Consider the following 16242-nt stretch of genomic DNA (forward strand, 5'->3'; position numbering starts at 1 on the left):
TAAAATGTAGGTTAAATATACACACAATCAATAAGTCGCTGCTGTTAATACAAGCTTGTAAATGTTGTGAAATATATGGTTCCTCTTTCAGAGTTTACAGTTAAATTTCTTTTTTTTTTTTTTGCCTTTTTGCCACACTTCTGTGTTTTAGATCATCAGTCTATTTTTTTATACACAGAAAACTGTTTTTTAAATTATAATTTCATATATTATTCCATGGCATGTTGGAATTCTTTATACCCTTCCCAATAATCAATGGAAAAATCTTTATTGGCATTACAGCAGTGAAACCCTTGTTCTAATTGTTGACCAGCTGTATACATGTTTCCACTGGTATTTTTATGATTTTTCATCGGTCATGAGGTCAAATATGTATTTCCCCCCCTGTGCTGTGTTTTCAAACCAGGTCGATGTCAGGAAATCAATCAGTTTATGCTAAATAAATAGATGAATATCAACATACTACTAGGGCTGAGATTATATGTACAATTTTAGAACTGTGCCATAGCAAAACACCCACATAAATTAAAACCTTTGCTTCCAATTCTAGTTTTTGAAATTCTCCAGAGCATTTTTGTTTGGTCATTCCACCTTGGAAAATAGCTGTTAAACTAGATTTCTAAAACCCCTTTATTTGACGACTGTATATTTTGCATGATGTGTGGCACAGAAGCTTGAAAAGCTATGATTAAAATTCAGCCTGAGTTCGCAATTTATGTTAAAATTGTCAAAAAAGCATTTTTAAAACTCCTTGATCTTTTTTAATGGCATAGCTTCTGTTTCATGTATCGCAAAGATTTGACGACAGGAGGAAGCACTTCTGTCATCTGAACTGGACAAGTTCTTTTAGTGTTGTGCCCAAGAATTCTATGTTCTTTAGGCCACAAAGAGGTATTTGTTGTGTGCAGGGGCTTTATGGTTCGCGGAGAGAGGGGAGTCTGATTTCACATTGTGTTGAACAGAAACTAGGAGGCTCCATATACAATCAGGGCTCTGAAATCTCACCTGTACTCTTATAGACTTGCAAAGGCCTAATCCACTTAGTTATTTTAGCAAAACTTTAATTGCAAGCTACACCGCTTCAGAGTATACTTTTCATAGCCACCTTACACTGCAAACAGCTGTAATGCTATCTTCTTTTATGGGGATTTTACTCAGAAAAGTGGTTGGTAGTGGTATGTTGAGACAGAAGAGATGGAAGGCAATTCTTGCTTTGTAAAGGATTTGTTTATTACATTTACTCTAAAAGTGTATAAATGAGGCATTTAAAGTCATCCATAAGATTTACCCATATTTGTGTCTTAATCATAATTATAACTAGACATCATCTACAATCCTGGGTGCTTTGGGAATCCCCACCGTCCCCCAAAAAAGCTTTTACCTGTCCTCATTACCGCATCATCTTAAGACCCACCCAGCAACAGCAGCAGGACCTCCAGTCCCCTCCTCTGACATAGTGCAGGTGAGAGTTTCCAATTGTTACGTTATGGTAGAGTCAGCAGAGAGCAAACAGGTGGAGGAGGAGGTAACAGAGAGCAACAAAGAAAGGGAACTCCAGCGAGAGAGAAGCTCATTTGCTTCAACCTAAGTTGAAATAAAAGCATGCAGAGTGCACCACAGGTAAGTGTTTTTTTTTTCCATTTTAAGATATGAAATTTAAAAGTACAGTTAGTTTTTGGCTAAATAAGTATCTGATGTTAAGGGAAAAGGAAAACAACAAAGTGCAAGTCGGGAAGACTGGGATAATGTAGCGGGAAAATTAATGATTTGGCCATTGATCACTCATTATTTTCAATATTTTCCAGTAAACATTTCAGGAAAAAGATGTTTGATATGTGTAAAACTAAAACATTCTTTATTGTTGAAATATCTTAAGCAATGTTCTGCTTGCACAGATATCGGCGATGTATGTTATCTAGCCTTTGAAATTATTACTTTCTCATAAATTATGTCATTTCCAGGATTCTGATAGCAAACATGTTCAAATTACAGTTGGATCTTGTGCATTTTACCTTGAATTTAACAACCCTAAATTTACATCAGACTCATTGAGGTAGTGTTGCAAATAAAATAAAACTAGTTTTTCTTAAATAATATTCTCAGCAGATGTTACAGAAGAGATTTTTCTTTATTATATTAACTTGTTACTTTTAAGGTGATCTAAACATGAATATATGATGCTTTTGTTGGTAAATAGCCACTTTCACAACAGTTGACGAAATTAAACTTGAATTCTCCTTTCAAGCAAAACATTTCGGGATTCCTTGCTGAGATGAAAGCTGAACTGACCAATGTTGTCATCAGTTTCCAGGGTGTAGCACCCACAGGAGCTCAAGCAGGGATCCAGGGGAGAAAGGAACAAAACAAGCCGTGCAACTATAGCAGTTCTCCCTATGGGACTGATAAAGGAACAAACACATTTTAATTGTCCTCAATGACAAACTGCCGCAAACCGAGACACTTAAGGTATAATTGTGTGACCCAATGCTGAATAAATTTTTGCAGAAGTTACTTCATGGAGAGGATAGGCCTGCAGTTTACCTCATTTGCAGCATTCAAAATGTATGATGTTTTGAGCATGTTTAGTGTCCAGCATTGTTTTTACAGAGGTATTCATGTATAGACTTTATTTTTAATTAACCTCTGAAAAGATTTTAGTGAAGTTGTTATTCTTTAAAGGTCACATTTAGAAATGTATTCCATTTTGACCGGCTCCGCCTAACAATTATGAGATCACTTTCCTCAGAATAGTCAGAGGATTGTAAAATGAGATGATCTCGCGTCAAAAGAACTGGGCAGATGGGTTACAATGAATGTGTATGGCTGTTATTCAGAAACCTATCATCATCAGTAAACAATCTGAATGGAAACCACATTGCCTTCTGCCACACAGACCTTTGTCATCGCCTAAATACATTTATCATTGCTTACATTATTCTGCTGACAGACATTTTTTTATTTGTCATGTGAAGTTTGTTGACATTCAAGCAGTATAAACAAACAATTTTGGTTTTATTATGGAAGTTTAATTTGACATATCACCTGTTTTTGTAGGTTGGGAACAGAGCTGTTTCCGTTTCTTCCAGTAGCATAATGGCTTCAATCATTTTCATAAAGGATACAGGTATGAGTCTATTTTTGTGTATTTAAACCTCTTTTGAGATTAACACACCTTTCTAATCCTTCTGGTTCAAAACACCCATTCTATGTCCTATGCATGCATCGGTTAAGTCAGTTTAATGTTTTCTAAAGTCATTGAAAGTACCAAATGTATTCCCAATACCTTCTCAAAAAGAGACAAAAACAGAATTTCAAAACATTTGTGAGTTGCTAAAGGAATCAGAGCCCGGGGAAAATATGTAAAGTAGGTGTCTAATAATTCACATTTGGGTAAAAATGTCAGATATCCTGAAAAATGTCTCCACAGCATGATGTCCCCATCTCCGAACATCACTCTTGGACTGGTGTTTTTAAGGTACCATGGAGTGCCTTTTCTCGTTCAAACATCTCATCTGACCAGATTAAATTCTCCCAATATTTCTTTGGCTTGTCCAAGCAGTAAGCCTCAGCTTCACCGTGCTTTTTCTTTAGTGATGACATTTTACTTACTGAGTGTGCATGCAAGCCATGGCAGTTGACTGCATTACTTATTGCCTTAATAGAAAAACTGTATCTGCTACTTCCAGGTCCTTCGAAGGCTCTTGGGTAACCCTTCCTATTATTCTTTGGACTCATCTGTCTGACATTTGTGCGAGGAGCATCTGGTTAGGGTTGGTCTATAATGAAGTGTTATTTTTTCCACCTACCGGTTATGGCCCCAACGGTGCTCATTGGAACATTCAGAAGCTTAGATAAATATCTGCAACCAATGCCATCAGTATGTTTTGCAACACTGATCTTGAGAGAGTTCTTTGAAAGGCTTCTTGTGTGATTCCTAAGTAAGGAGAAACCATTTTATACCATTTGAAAGGTATTTACTGAGATAAAGGATGACACGTTCACTTATTTTTCCCATGTACATACTTAAATTATCATAGTTTGAGTTCACATCCTAAAACACTCCCTTGAATTAAAAACCCACTATTGAACCAATTCAATAAGCTGACTGTTAACTGTTGATCAGACTGGCATCAGTTTATATGGTTTCTAAATCATGAAAATTGAACAGAAAAATATAGAAAATATATGCCTGTTAAAGCATAACATTTCCATGATTCTCCTGCGACATGAACGACTCCACAAGGGTGAAACAAAAAAAATAGTTATTTAAGGCAACTGAAAGATCATATGTATAACATACTCACTCTGCTAAAATTTTAGAGCTGTAATTATGTTATTTTAGGCATCCATTTAGTGTAATAATATCTATTTGGTAGTCAGGAAAAAGCTTAACTAACCTTATAGGATTGTTTGCGCTGTAGTTTGGTTGGTACGTAATAGAAAAGCATTAAATTTTGACATGATGGGTACATAAACAGGTAATCCTTTCCAAGTTATTACTACATTATTTATCAAATTATTATCAATTATTAAAGTTAATACTGCAGGCAACATAATTGTGAGCATTAAAGTTAAAATTAACTCATAAAACAGTTGCTAAGATATGAAAAATGCCAAAGGTGACACTTAAAGCAAAGGTCAGACAACCAGCCTACTGAAATAGATATGCATTTAATGTCAGCAGTTGCTCAGATGTTAAATTCTGATGAAGGGGCTGGCCTTATAGATGTTGCCCTTACCTAAAGCCAGTTTTACAAGCATGATGAAAACATTTCTTTTTTTGTTTTAATGAACTTTTAACCAAGTCTATAGTAATCATTTGTTTACTGAAAATTGTGTCAATCTTGCAGCAGCATAAGCCATAGGCCATTTTAACATTTCTTCTGAGAGGACACCCCCAAAGCAACTGTCCTCAAGACTTCAAATTGGAGATTAAAATAATAAAAAACTAACTATTAATCATTCAGTGGATATTGATGAACAATGGAAGAGCTATTTTAACAATCAACTTTACCTGGCAGTCTCCTTAATAAGTGTGGCTCATACAATACAATACAATACAATACAATACAATACAAACCAGTAGGGAGGAAATTACTAAACCTTTGGATCATAGGAAACTTTGCAAACAGTTCAATACAAAATTCTATAACAACTAGAATATATAATGTACTGGGAAATCTGCAATGCTTCTATTGACTATCATTGATGATCCTCAGCTTTTATTTCTTTTACCAAAACACATATTTTCAACACTGTTCAAACCTGGGAAGTAAACGTTCTCTCTGGTATTTTTCCCATAATGTCTGTCTGCACAGGTATTTTATGTCTCCTCCTATCAGGACTCCTGCTGCCTTCAGTATTAGTGTCTGGGCAAAACACAACTGCAGACATGAACACCACTTCTCCCACTACTGCCTCAGCAACAGTGACAACTGCCTCCAACACCTCTATGACCCAGTTTCCAGACATGAACACCACTTTGGCTGCAAGCAGTTCAGCAGTCACCCCTACTGAGAGCACCTATTCCACTGCTTATGGAGGTACTGTAATATCCACGGCCATCCAGTCTCCCACAACTACCCCAGGCTCAGTATCCCAAAGTACCCACTCTGCATCAGTCACCTCTGGAGGTCCAACATCAAACAGCACCCACTCTGCCTCAGCCACCTCCGGAGGCTCAGCAATACACAGCACTCAATCTGGCTCAAGCACCCACGAAGGCTCCACATCATCCAGCACCCAATTTCCTTCAACCACCTCTGAAAGCTCAGCACCACACAGCACCAACTCTGCCTCAAGCACCTCCGGAGGCTCCTCATCATTCACCACCCACTCTCCTTTAACCCCCTCTGAAAGCTCAGCACCACATAGCACCCACTCGCTCTCATCCACCTCCGGAGGCTCCTCATCATCCAGCATCCACTCTTCTTCAGCCACCTCCGGAGGCCTATTACATAGCACCTCAGAAGGCACGGTATCCAACTGCTCTTAAATGCCTCAAATATGTTGTAGGCCGTGGTAATGCAAGTAGACAATCAAAATCCCAACTTTCCTCAGCTTATAAGTATACCTCCATGAAGTACACAAAGTCCCCTTTTTCTTAATAGCAAAGAATTTTCAAGTAGAATTTAACGGATTCTAACTATACTATTTTTCAAAAAAGAAAAGCTTAACTAAGGATGTATTAAGGGTGTAAAGGTTTTTTTTACTCAAACAGGCAGCTCCTGACAGGGTTCCAAAAGGATCGCCTCTTATCTGGCTTTTAGATTCTCTAGGAACTAGAGATGCACTGAGAAATTGGTAGTTACTGTAATCAGCTTGACTTGCCAGTGACCAGCTGGTTAGATATTGAAAAATCCAATCTTTTCCTGATCAATGAATGCATTATTCCTAAATGGTATCAAGTTATACTAACTAAAACACTCTTCAGTGTGGAACTGCTCCTGTGAGAAGAAGACTTAAAGTTAGATTGATATCTTCAATATTAGTGAGGTGTTTCAAAATGTAAGAAGTTCTTTAAAAGTCCACCGTCCAGGCTTTTACAACAGAGAGCTAGACTTTAGTGGGTGGCAGTTATTTAAATTCTTCGTCATTTGTTCTTTGGCAGCTTTGGATGTTTTGTTCACAACTTTTTAGGGTATGAAAATCAGCCTTCTGTCTGAAGATTGATACCTAGTTTGGAAATGTTTCGATAAATTGTCATAGAAGTGAATTGACCCTGAACCCACTTTAGAAGATTCCAAGAGACCTGAACGTATTACCGCATAGATGCACTGTTTTATTGTTTTCAATTTTCAATCACAGTCTGTTATGGAACATGCTTGATTTGGAGCACCACATTGACTTTTTAGACTGATCAAAGCTGACCCTGATTCTACAATGAATATGGTTCCTTCTAAGTGGAGTTTGAGATATATTAAACCTTTTTCTATTTAGAGGCATTTTCAATGCTTTTTAGAAATAGAACCACCTCAGAATTAGGCAAAAGAAAACTGTTTGGTGGTCAAACTTTGAACCAATTATTCTACACTGATTACAGATTCTTCCTCTAGGATCAGTAAGAACAAAAAATATTGTACTCCTAGTTTTCTTAGTTATTGTTAAAATCTTGACATGTCTTGATCTTGTGCAATTAAGCTCTCGTCTGGTGGATGTGTTGTTACACTCCTCCAAAACTCTTGGGAAGTCCTCATAGGTGGTTCCAAATAAAGTGTTTATCATTACAGTGGCAATGCCCATTTAACAGTTTTTGTGTCATGAGAATGTATTGGTCTTTATGCTAAGGATCAGCATCGTCTAGGAATTCATACAGGGAGTGATGTTTATTGTAATGCTAAATATGCTAATCGTGCTAATTGCTAACATCTGATGCTAAAGACTAAAACCAGTTTTCCAGTGACATGTATTTCAGATACACATGGAGGGACTTTAACTCTGCTGGGAAATTTAGAAAGAAAATAGTCTAAAAGCTGTTCATTATAGTTCTTGAAGATAAATGCTGATATGCTCATCGGCAAGTCAGAACTTTACAAAACACAGATTGGTTGTCGGCCACAAATTTCTGATGAGGACATCTCTACTTGGAACCATAAGCAATCCTACAGTTTCAGAGGAAAGCATCCTATTGGCAATATATGGAACTAGGAGTTCTTGTGATACCAGCTGAGGAGAAGGAGAGAGGCGAAGGCAGAAATTAGAGAAAGATTATCTCTCCTGCAAATTCTCTTCAGAACGTGTTGAAGATGTTTGGACAACCTGAGGGCTTTTTGGTGAATTCTTAGGACATCCTGATAGTAAACAATATCAACATGTTAGCTTTAAAAAAAATAAATAAAATCAGCATCTTTAACTATTACTATTGCTTTCAAATTTCCATTGTCTACCCAAACATGACATCATTTCTTTATTTTAGGTTCCAATACAAGCACCACATCAGATTCTTCAATGAATATGGTAAGTTGATTTATCAAGAACTTAATATTGTCACAACGGTTTTTTTATTTGTACTGCCTTGATCCTCATCATGTGTCCTTCATTGCATCTAAAACACAGATGTATTGCCCTTCCTTCTCCTGTTATTACTCCGAATGCTACACAATGTACAACAGTAAGAATGCTTCAGCTTGTGTTTCTGGGCAATCATGTCAGGTAAGGAAGCAAATGATTATCCATTTTATTTAAAAAAATTATTCTTGGGTTTGAAGGATTGTGAGAAAAAGAAATATCTAAAATAAAAATCATATTTGTCTAATTTTGCTATGGATCAGCTGCTGAGATCAATGGACATGTGGTACAATGTGAGCTGCAGTGCTTTCTGTGCAGAAAGATGCACTAACATGTCTCAGACCAACTGTTCTGTGAACTGCTGTAATTCCACTGGATGCCTTAATGGCAGTTTTGCATCCATGATGATGACAACCACAGGTAAAATGCAGAATTTGCATTCACATACCTCATTTTTTCAGAATCGTACTTCTCTTTAGAAGTATGTTTAAAAGTATTTGTTCATGTATGTGATCTTACTTTATGTATGCTTTTCTTACATGATCTTAGTGGCTGCAACTACAACAACAAAAGCTCCCACAACAACCTCAACAACAGTAAACAACGTAAAGACCAAAAACTGCATTTGGGAATTTGTTTTTCTTTACTTATTGATATGTATTAGGCTATTATACATGTGCTTTATGTGGTGGACCTCTAACTAACTTTCAGGACTCATCCTTTTTTCTGTATTGTTTTTTTTTTCAGGGAAACAAATGTTACAAGGGTACATGTACTGGTGAAACGTGTTACAAAGATTTTAAGAGTCAAACGCTTGAAACCTGCTCCTCCACACAGCCACACTGTCAGGTACGATGCTTGAGGGGAAATTGTTTTCCGTAACTTGATTTTCTGGCCTTTCATTTGAGTCTATGAACCCCAATGGATAATTGTAATTTTCAAGTTAGGTGTAATGTAAAACAGTCTAACTTAAAGACTACAATAACTACTGTATCTTTTTCGCAGAAACATTAACTCATCTGAAAAATATATTTTCTATAATAGTGACATTTGGAGGTATTTGTTTACATCTTTTACAATCCTCTACAGTGGGTGTGGTCAGAAGATAAACGTTTTTCACAGTTCCAGTAATTTAAAACAGTTTGATTATTGCTCAGATAGTTTTTCAAGTATACTCCTGCTCTCATTTCCTTACTAGTGAAGATCAGCTTACATCATCCTTACTCAAATGGCATGTTCTTATGTCTTTCCCATTTTGAAGAGTGGCCTAAAGCAATGAGCTTCTGTGTCACGTCCTATTTAAATTCCAGAGAACGTTTCTAAACTGTTTGAGCAACTTTAGATATAAAAGTTTGTATTTAAAAATGTTTTAGTCACATTATTATTATTATTATTATTATTCATCCATCATCCTCCTCATCATCAACAATATATTATTACTGTTGTTGATAACAATAATAACATTATTAATAATAATAATACATTTTTTATCAACTAAATATTTTGTTAACATGGTATTTTCCCCCACTGAATAAATATACTCAAAAAAGGGTGTTTTCTTCTAAATCTTATGGCATGAGATTAGGCTACTGCAATAAAAGATGCATTTGTTATAATGTTGTTTACACATGCTTATCAAGAGAGCCAATAAATGTGAAGACCTTTGTAACCTGTCCAGTTCTAAGTGAGAATAAACTTTTCCTTACAATGCAGCACTGTTAAAGTGAAACATTATTATAATATGCGTATTTACATGCAAATGTACCGTGAGCATCCGGACATGCAGCTTTCCAATCATGAAGTACAAAAGTAAATAAAAATAATATTACAAAATAAATATACATGCACAGATATAATGAAAAATTGTAAATACATATATAACTATGACTGTTGAAAGATTGTATTAGAATTATTATTAACTCAGCTTTACATTTAAAGGGTTAAAAACTTGGTGGACCAGTTCAAGCACCTACATTTTGGTTTTTTTAACCTCATTTCTGTCATATTGTCTCTTTCAGTTAAGAAAGGAGACCGCTGAATTTTTTTGGACGGCGGGGTGCAGCAATTGCACTGGTCATACTGCCTGTAAGGACACCACAAAGACCCCATGTAACCTGGAGTGCTGCACTGCCACCACAACCTCCTGCCTGATGTTGAATGGCACGCTAAATGTCCCCTCTTTTGCCACAAGAGGTCCCTATCTTCATACAGAGTTAATTGCTTCCTTGCTTTGTCTTCTTGCAATCACTCTTCTTCTGTGAGTCAATGAGCATGCACCCATTTCTATATGGGTATCTTCAAGGGGTTCATCTGTAATTGTATGAATATGAAAATATGGAAAGCATCAGTTTCAATGTTGATTTTGCGTCGTGTTTCCTGCACTTCCATTTCACAATTATTTCTGTTTAGAGACAATCCATGCAGCTTTGAACCCCATTCACATTTGAATCTTGTTTATATGAGCATGAATTGCATATTAAACAAACATTTCAGTAAATTATAGGTTATAACTTTGGGTGTTAAAACGACTTGCAGCTTTGTTTTAGCTGAGACTTTGTCCATTAATTGATATTGATTTATTTGCACTGCCTTGCCTAAACGTTTCATGGAAGAAATATTATTGGATGGGGGAGTGAGCCTGAAACATGTCCAGTATAGATAATATATCAAATAAAAGTTATTTTTGGAATAATGCAGCTTTAATTTTATTTGCACTTTATTAAATTTGTAACGCGCTGTTACAAGAAGTTGTGAAGGCTTGTTGCAGCATTTCTTTTAGATGTAACCTTCTTAACTTCAATATTCAGCTTCTTTTGTCTTATAGTTAACTGGATTTTGACTTAAATGTCTGCACTGTGGGGTTTACTAAGTACATATTTTATTTTCAAAGGGTGATCTGTAAATGCTAAATGAAATCAGAAATGTGTCAATTTATTATAGCTTTGTGTACAGTATAAATTTCAAAAATTGTGCTTAAAATGAAATAAATCTAATCTCTGATAAGTCTAAATCTTTCCACATTTTTCTGAGTAAATAACTAACGTTTTAAGATTTTGTGTTGATTATATTGTGTAATTTGTACAATTGTTCACTACTAGGAACTACAAGAAAATGATTACCACTGACAGTTAGTGGAGTACACTGCTCATTTTTACAAAGCTTGCATTAACGTTGTGATTGGCAAACTGTATCTCCATATTAATATTCACATGAATGAATGTTACCTCATCACATGTCACCTATCTGAACATTTGTGTGGACCAAAAAATGTGGCCAAACAATTAAACTAAAGAGTCTGAGAAGTTTACATGGCCTCTATGCTCCTCAATGAGATCTGATTGCATCTACACTCTGAGAGGTACTCTGATATGCAGATGACATCCAGGTGGTCTTTGTTCATACTCGAATGATGAAAGTCTCTTTTTGGTTCGCAAAAATGTAGTCAAGGGAAATCAGATTTCAATTTTACTAGCCACGCTCAGTCCTGATTCATGCTAGACCTAAGATACAAATTAAACTTGTCTGACAACAAAACAAAGGTCTCAAAAGTCAACATGTTCTAATCTAAGGACATGTCACAACAGATGATGAACAAAGTTAATGACATCTGTCTGTCTAAAAACCATCACATAGCTTTTAAGATAAAGGCTTTAGCATACCAGCAAGGCACACTGAGTCATGTAAAGCACTGCACACCTCAGCTGCCTCAGTTAAAGTCAGTGGTCGTGATTCAACAGTAAGAAAGACACTAGGCAAAAATGGCCTCCATGGGAGATTTCCGGGCAAAAACCTTTGCTGTCCAAAAATAACTTAATAAAATAATCTTTATGATCCCCAAGATTCTGTGGTCTGACATAACAAAAGTGGAAGTTTTTGGAAGATTTGCTTCTTGTTATATCTGACATTACAACTAATACAACCTTCATAGCAAGAACATCATACTGACAGTCAAACATGGTGCCACTATCTTTCTGTATGTGGGGTGACTTGAAACAGGCTGAACATGCAAGAAAGCCTTCAAACATCAAACTTTAATCAATAACTTGCTAGATGGTTTTCTCAGCAAGCATCCAGCAGTATCAGAAACTGCTAGATGGTTACAAGAATCATCTCTCTGAAGTTATTTCAACCAAAGTCTAGCTATAAGGGGTGAGGTTTCCTAACATTTGTCTCTGCGAGAAAACGTTTTGTCCATATCTTTCGGTGGACAAGTAATGTAAGTTTTTTTGTTTTGTTTGTTTTGTTAATCTGTAAGAGCAACTAAATCACTTAGGATGTTTATTTTTCACATGCTTCAACTTCTATGTATCAGAATTGATAGTACAATATTTTTCTATTCTTAAATATAATAAAATATTTTGTAATATTTTAACCAGCTCAGTTATGGTTGAGGTGCAAACACACCCTCCATTTCTGCTACCTGTATGACCCCTTCTGTTTTCCAATGGTTATAATCAGTCTGACAGAGGGAGGTATCCCAATCCTTGTGGTTTTTAGTATAACAATGACCAGCAGTGGGACCCTTTGTGGGGTTCCTTGAGACGACATTGTTGTAAATAAGCGCCGTTTAACTAAATAATCTGAACTGAAACTATCTGTGTAGTTATGCTGCTATAGGCTTAGGCTGCTGGAGGACATAATGACCACTTTCACCCTCTTCGCTACATTCTCACACTACTCTCCAATTTTGGATTATTTGCTGTTATTTCAGCTTTTAACTTTGTTCTCTCGTTTCTCTTCCTAGAAGCTACACCTGGCCTGACTCTGTGTCTACCTGTGACACCTTTCTGGAGCTTGGGCATCGTCCAAGCTTCTGCTGGCAACAACTTAATGCTCACCCTCTACCGATGATCCACGTGGCCCTGTCTTTTAGTGTTTAACCCTTTCTCTCTCCTAGACATGGCAATTAACTGAGCTTTTACTGTGACTAACTCTATGTGCTCTCTTTCAGACTCTAACCTTGAAAACTGGCTCAGAGTTTATCTGTTCTTTCTTTCTAGGTGAAACGACTAAAGGAGCTACATCCATTAACATTTATTTTTCCTTCCCATAGAAAGTACTCCTGGATCAATGCTTCTTTGTTCTCTTTGTGTCTCTGCTCTGTTCTCTCAAACACCCAGTCGGTCGTGGCAGATGGCTGCTCACACTGAGCCTGGTTCTGCTGGAAGTTTATTCCCGTTAAAAGGGAGTTTTTCCTCTCCACTTTCGCTACATGCATGCTCAGTATGAGGGATTGCTGCAAAGTCAACGCCAGTGACTGTCCACTGTCTCTACATGCTCACCCAGGAGGAGGGAATGCTGCAAGTCACTGACTGGATGCAATCTGCTGGGTTTCCTTAGACAGAAACACTTTTTATCCAATTTCAATAAAAAGCTAACTCCGACTGCACTGTTCAATGGTTAGGATTAATTGGAATGTATGAACCTGACTGTTATGAAGTGCCTTGTGAATTGGCGCTATATAAATAAAACTGAATTGAATTGAATTGCAATGTATTTGATTATGCGAAAGAATGTAAATTACCTTTTTTAGTTTACCCTGCTGGTGTAGGGTGTCAATAGCATAACAAATCTGTTTTAACACTTTAATCACTCTGTTTCGATATATTTAATTTACTGAAATGTGCTTGTAGAACACAACAAACAGATAATCCTGGGAATGCATGGTTTTGATATCCCTAAATGCCGAGCTGTGGATTTTTAGAGCCACTGGCTTGTAAGAAATTACAAAATCATTATTTTTATTATTTAAACGTGCAAATATCCTGTTGAGTTAGTTAGTGTCTCAATTGTTACAGTTTCATTTATTTTCCAATTTCCTTCCCTATATTTTGAAATCAGGTTTTCATTCTTCCATATTTCGTAAGTTTTTCAAAATCTTTGATAAAGCTTCATTTGAGTCCTGGATCTTTTGGAGGGAATGGTCCTATTTGAGTCACTGACTTGAAGATTAATCTGAAGCAATCTGAGCCAAAATCCTTCCACCCTCTCTGATTGTGCTGATGACAGCCCCCTGTGACGTCAAGACTGATCCTGACTAGTGCGTGGCACCGTGCGTGCGTGCTTGCGCGCGCCGCGGTTCTGGCTGAACCAGCAGCGGAGAAAACATCTGGATCGTAAAGGAATTAAAAAAGATGCTGGGCCGCGTTGAGCTGATTCTGCCGCTGTTGGGCCGTGTCTCTGTCCGCTGGCCGCTCGGTCGGTGATCCCCTTAGGGGGGTGGGGGGGGACTTACTGGGTCACTCGAAAGACCTCCACGGATTCTCAGAGGAGACAAACAGCGTGCTACCGAAGTTGTCTCTCAGCTCTTCACCATGGACCAGTCCGTCGCAATTCAGGAAACTTTGGGAAGAGAAGAAAACTGCATTGTAGTATCCTTTGAAACGTGCATGATTTTTAAATGATCGAGGATTCAAAATAAGGTTAATCAGCTTCAAACTCACAAACTGGACCGAAAGAGTCTGGAGACGCAACCCAGGTTGCGGCCTGTAAGATTTAGCTGTAGCACTTATGTGTTGTTGTTTTTTTTTTACTAGTATGACCCACTTGGTTTGTGATCTACGTCCAGGGTTAGCTTGAAAAGGTCGTACAGTTTTAAGCAGAAAAACTGGTTTGGTCAGCAATTAGTTCCCCAAAATGGCTATTTCCAAAGGCCTGCAGTTACACATGTCATCCACAAGATGGCAACTTTGTATCACCAGCTCTTGCTTTCTTCTTGTTGGGAGTGGTAAAAGACATACAGCATTAACTAATTTACATACCGAAATTAGATTTGAATTAAGCATTCAGCTCTTAACTTGCCCATGCAAATTTCTAATGCGTAAATACAGATTTTTCTTGTTGGCCAGAACTGTTAAATAAATATACTAAAAATACACTTTTAACCTTTCTTTAACTAAGCTAAACATGCTGCACAATGTGATATCTTGCTTGATGATTTATCAGAAAGCAGACTCCTGGGATTGATAGAGTCTGCAAAAGAGCATGCGTAAGTAAACAAATTACGAGGTAATAACATGGATTTTATTTGTTATATCCAACCTTTTGAATTTTAAATTTGATAACAGACTTAACTGAAACTGACTAAAACACTGAGATGCATCTAGTATTTGTTCTTGTAATTACCTAAAATTCTTTGCAGAATCTTTATTTACACCCATCGAAGAATGGCCGTCACAGCTGATGATGTGTCACTTGAGGACATTATTCCCATCTCCCTCGACTTTGCTGTTGTTGAAGGTAAATTCCTTGTGAGATTAAATATGCAGGGCTTTGCAAAACTATTCACACCCCTTTAATTGTTCGGCTACAATCTTCTGGGTATTTTATTGTAGTTTTGTGAATGTGTAGAGCTTAAGATTGCTGTCCTGCTGGAAGGTGAACTTTGACCCCAGTCTCAAATCATTTGTGGCCTTGCAGCCAGTGTTCTGTCGGGGTCGCCCTGTGTTTAGCTCTATCCATCTTCACTTTAACTGAGCTGTTTCACTGTCCTTTTTAAAGAAAATCATCCTTACAGCATAATGCTACCACCTCTATGTGTCACTGTTGGGTTAATGCATTTAGGGTGATGTGCATTTAGTTTTTCCTCCACAAAGGATTTTGCATATATGCAAAAAAGTTTCAGATTTAGTTGTTTGGCCAGCACACTTTCTTCCACGTTTGCTGCGTCCCATAAAAGGCTTGTGGCAAACATTAAACTGGATTTCTTGTGGCTTTCATCTCAATAATAGATCCCTTTTTTGCGGCTCTTCCATAAAGGCCATATTTGTGGAGTGCACAACTAGTAGTTGTCCCACGACTATCAATAGGTTGTCCCACCTGAGCTGGGGATCTCTCTAGCTCCTTCAGGGTTATCGTTGGCACCTTGGTTGCTTCTCTGATCAATGCTCTTCTTTCCCACCCTGTCATTAGTGTCTGGACAGTGGGTTGAACGGCACTCAATGAGATTTTAGAAACTTAGGATGTGGATTTTTTATTTTTTATCCCAACCCTGCTTTAGATTTAGTCACAATGAATTGGGTGTGTTCTTTGGGTCCAATGATGTTTTTTATTCACCGATCCTCATAGGCCTTCACAGAACAACTGGAATTACAAATACAATACATTACAGGTGGACACTATTTACAAATTCAGTGACCTCTGAAGGGAATTGTTTGCACTGTTTTATTTTTATTTTTACAGATATCAGAGTAAAGGGGGCTGAATAAAATGCACACCACAGTTTTTAGATTTTGA

At 37.1% G+C, this 16242-nt stretch overlaps 2 protein-coding genes across 2 annotated transcripts in view; both read left to right on the forward strand.

The window, feature by feature from the left end:
- Positions 1–1507: 1507 nt before the first annotated feature.
- On the forward strand, positions 1508–11017 carry LOC124866011 (mucin-5AC). The gene is made up of 9 exons (XM_047361591.1): positions 1508–1620; positions 3055–3124; positions 5319–5543; positions 7916–7956; positions 8056–8151; positions 8271–8427; positions 8557–8612; positions 8755–8856; positions 10026–11017. Exons 1-9 carry the CDS (start codon positions 1603–1605, stop codon positions 10266–10268), a joined length of 1008 nt encoding a protein of 335 aa, XP_047217547.1. The 5' UTR covers positions 1508–1602; the 3' UTR covers positions 10269–11017.
- A 3045-nt stretch (positions 11018–14062) lies between these two features.
- The window catches only part of inpp5b (inositol polyphosphate-5-phosphatase B), a 29670-nt gene continuing 27490 nt past the window's right edge, over positions 14063–16242 (forward strand). Inside the window, exons 1-3 of the mRNA XM_047360288.1 lie at positions 14063–14378; positions 14916–14995; positions 15149–15246. Coding sequence (XP_047216244.1) covers positions 14322–14378; positions 14916–14995; positions 15149–15246 — 235 coding nt within the window. The 5' untranslated portion in view covers positions 14063–14321. The remainder of the gene's footprint in view (positions 14379–14915; positions 14996–15148; positions 15247–16242) is intronic.

The sequence above is a fragment of the Girardinichthys multiradiatus genome, chromosome 3, assembly GCF_021462225.1.
Source record: "Girardinichthys multiradiatus isolate DD_20200921_A chromosome 3, DD_fGirMul_XY1, whole genome shotgun sequence".
NCBI classification, from domain to species: Eukaryota; Metazoa; Chordata; class Actinopteri; order Cyprinodontiformes; family Goodeidae; genus Girardinichthys; species Girardinichthys multiradiatus.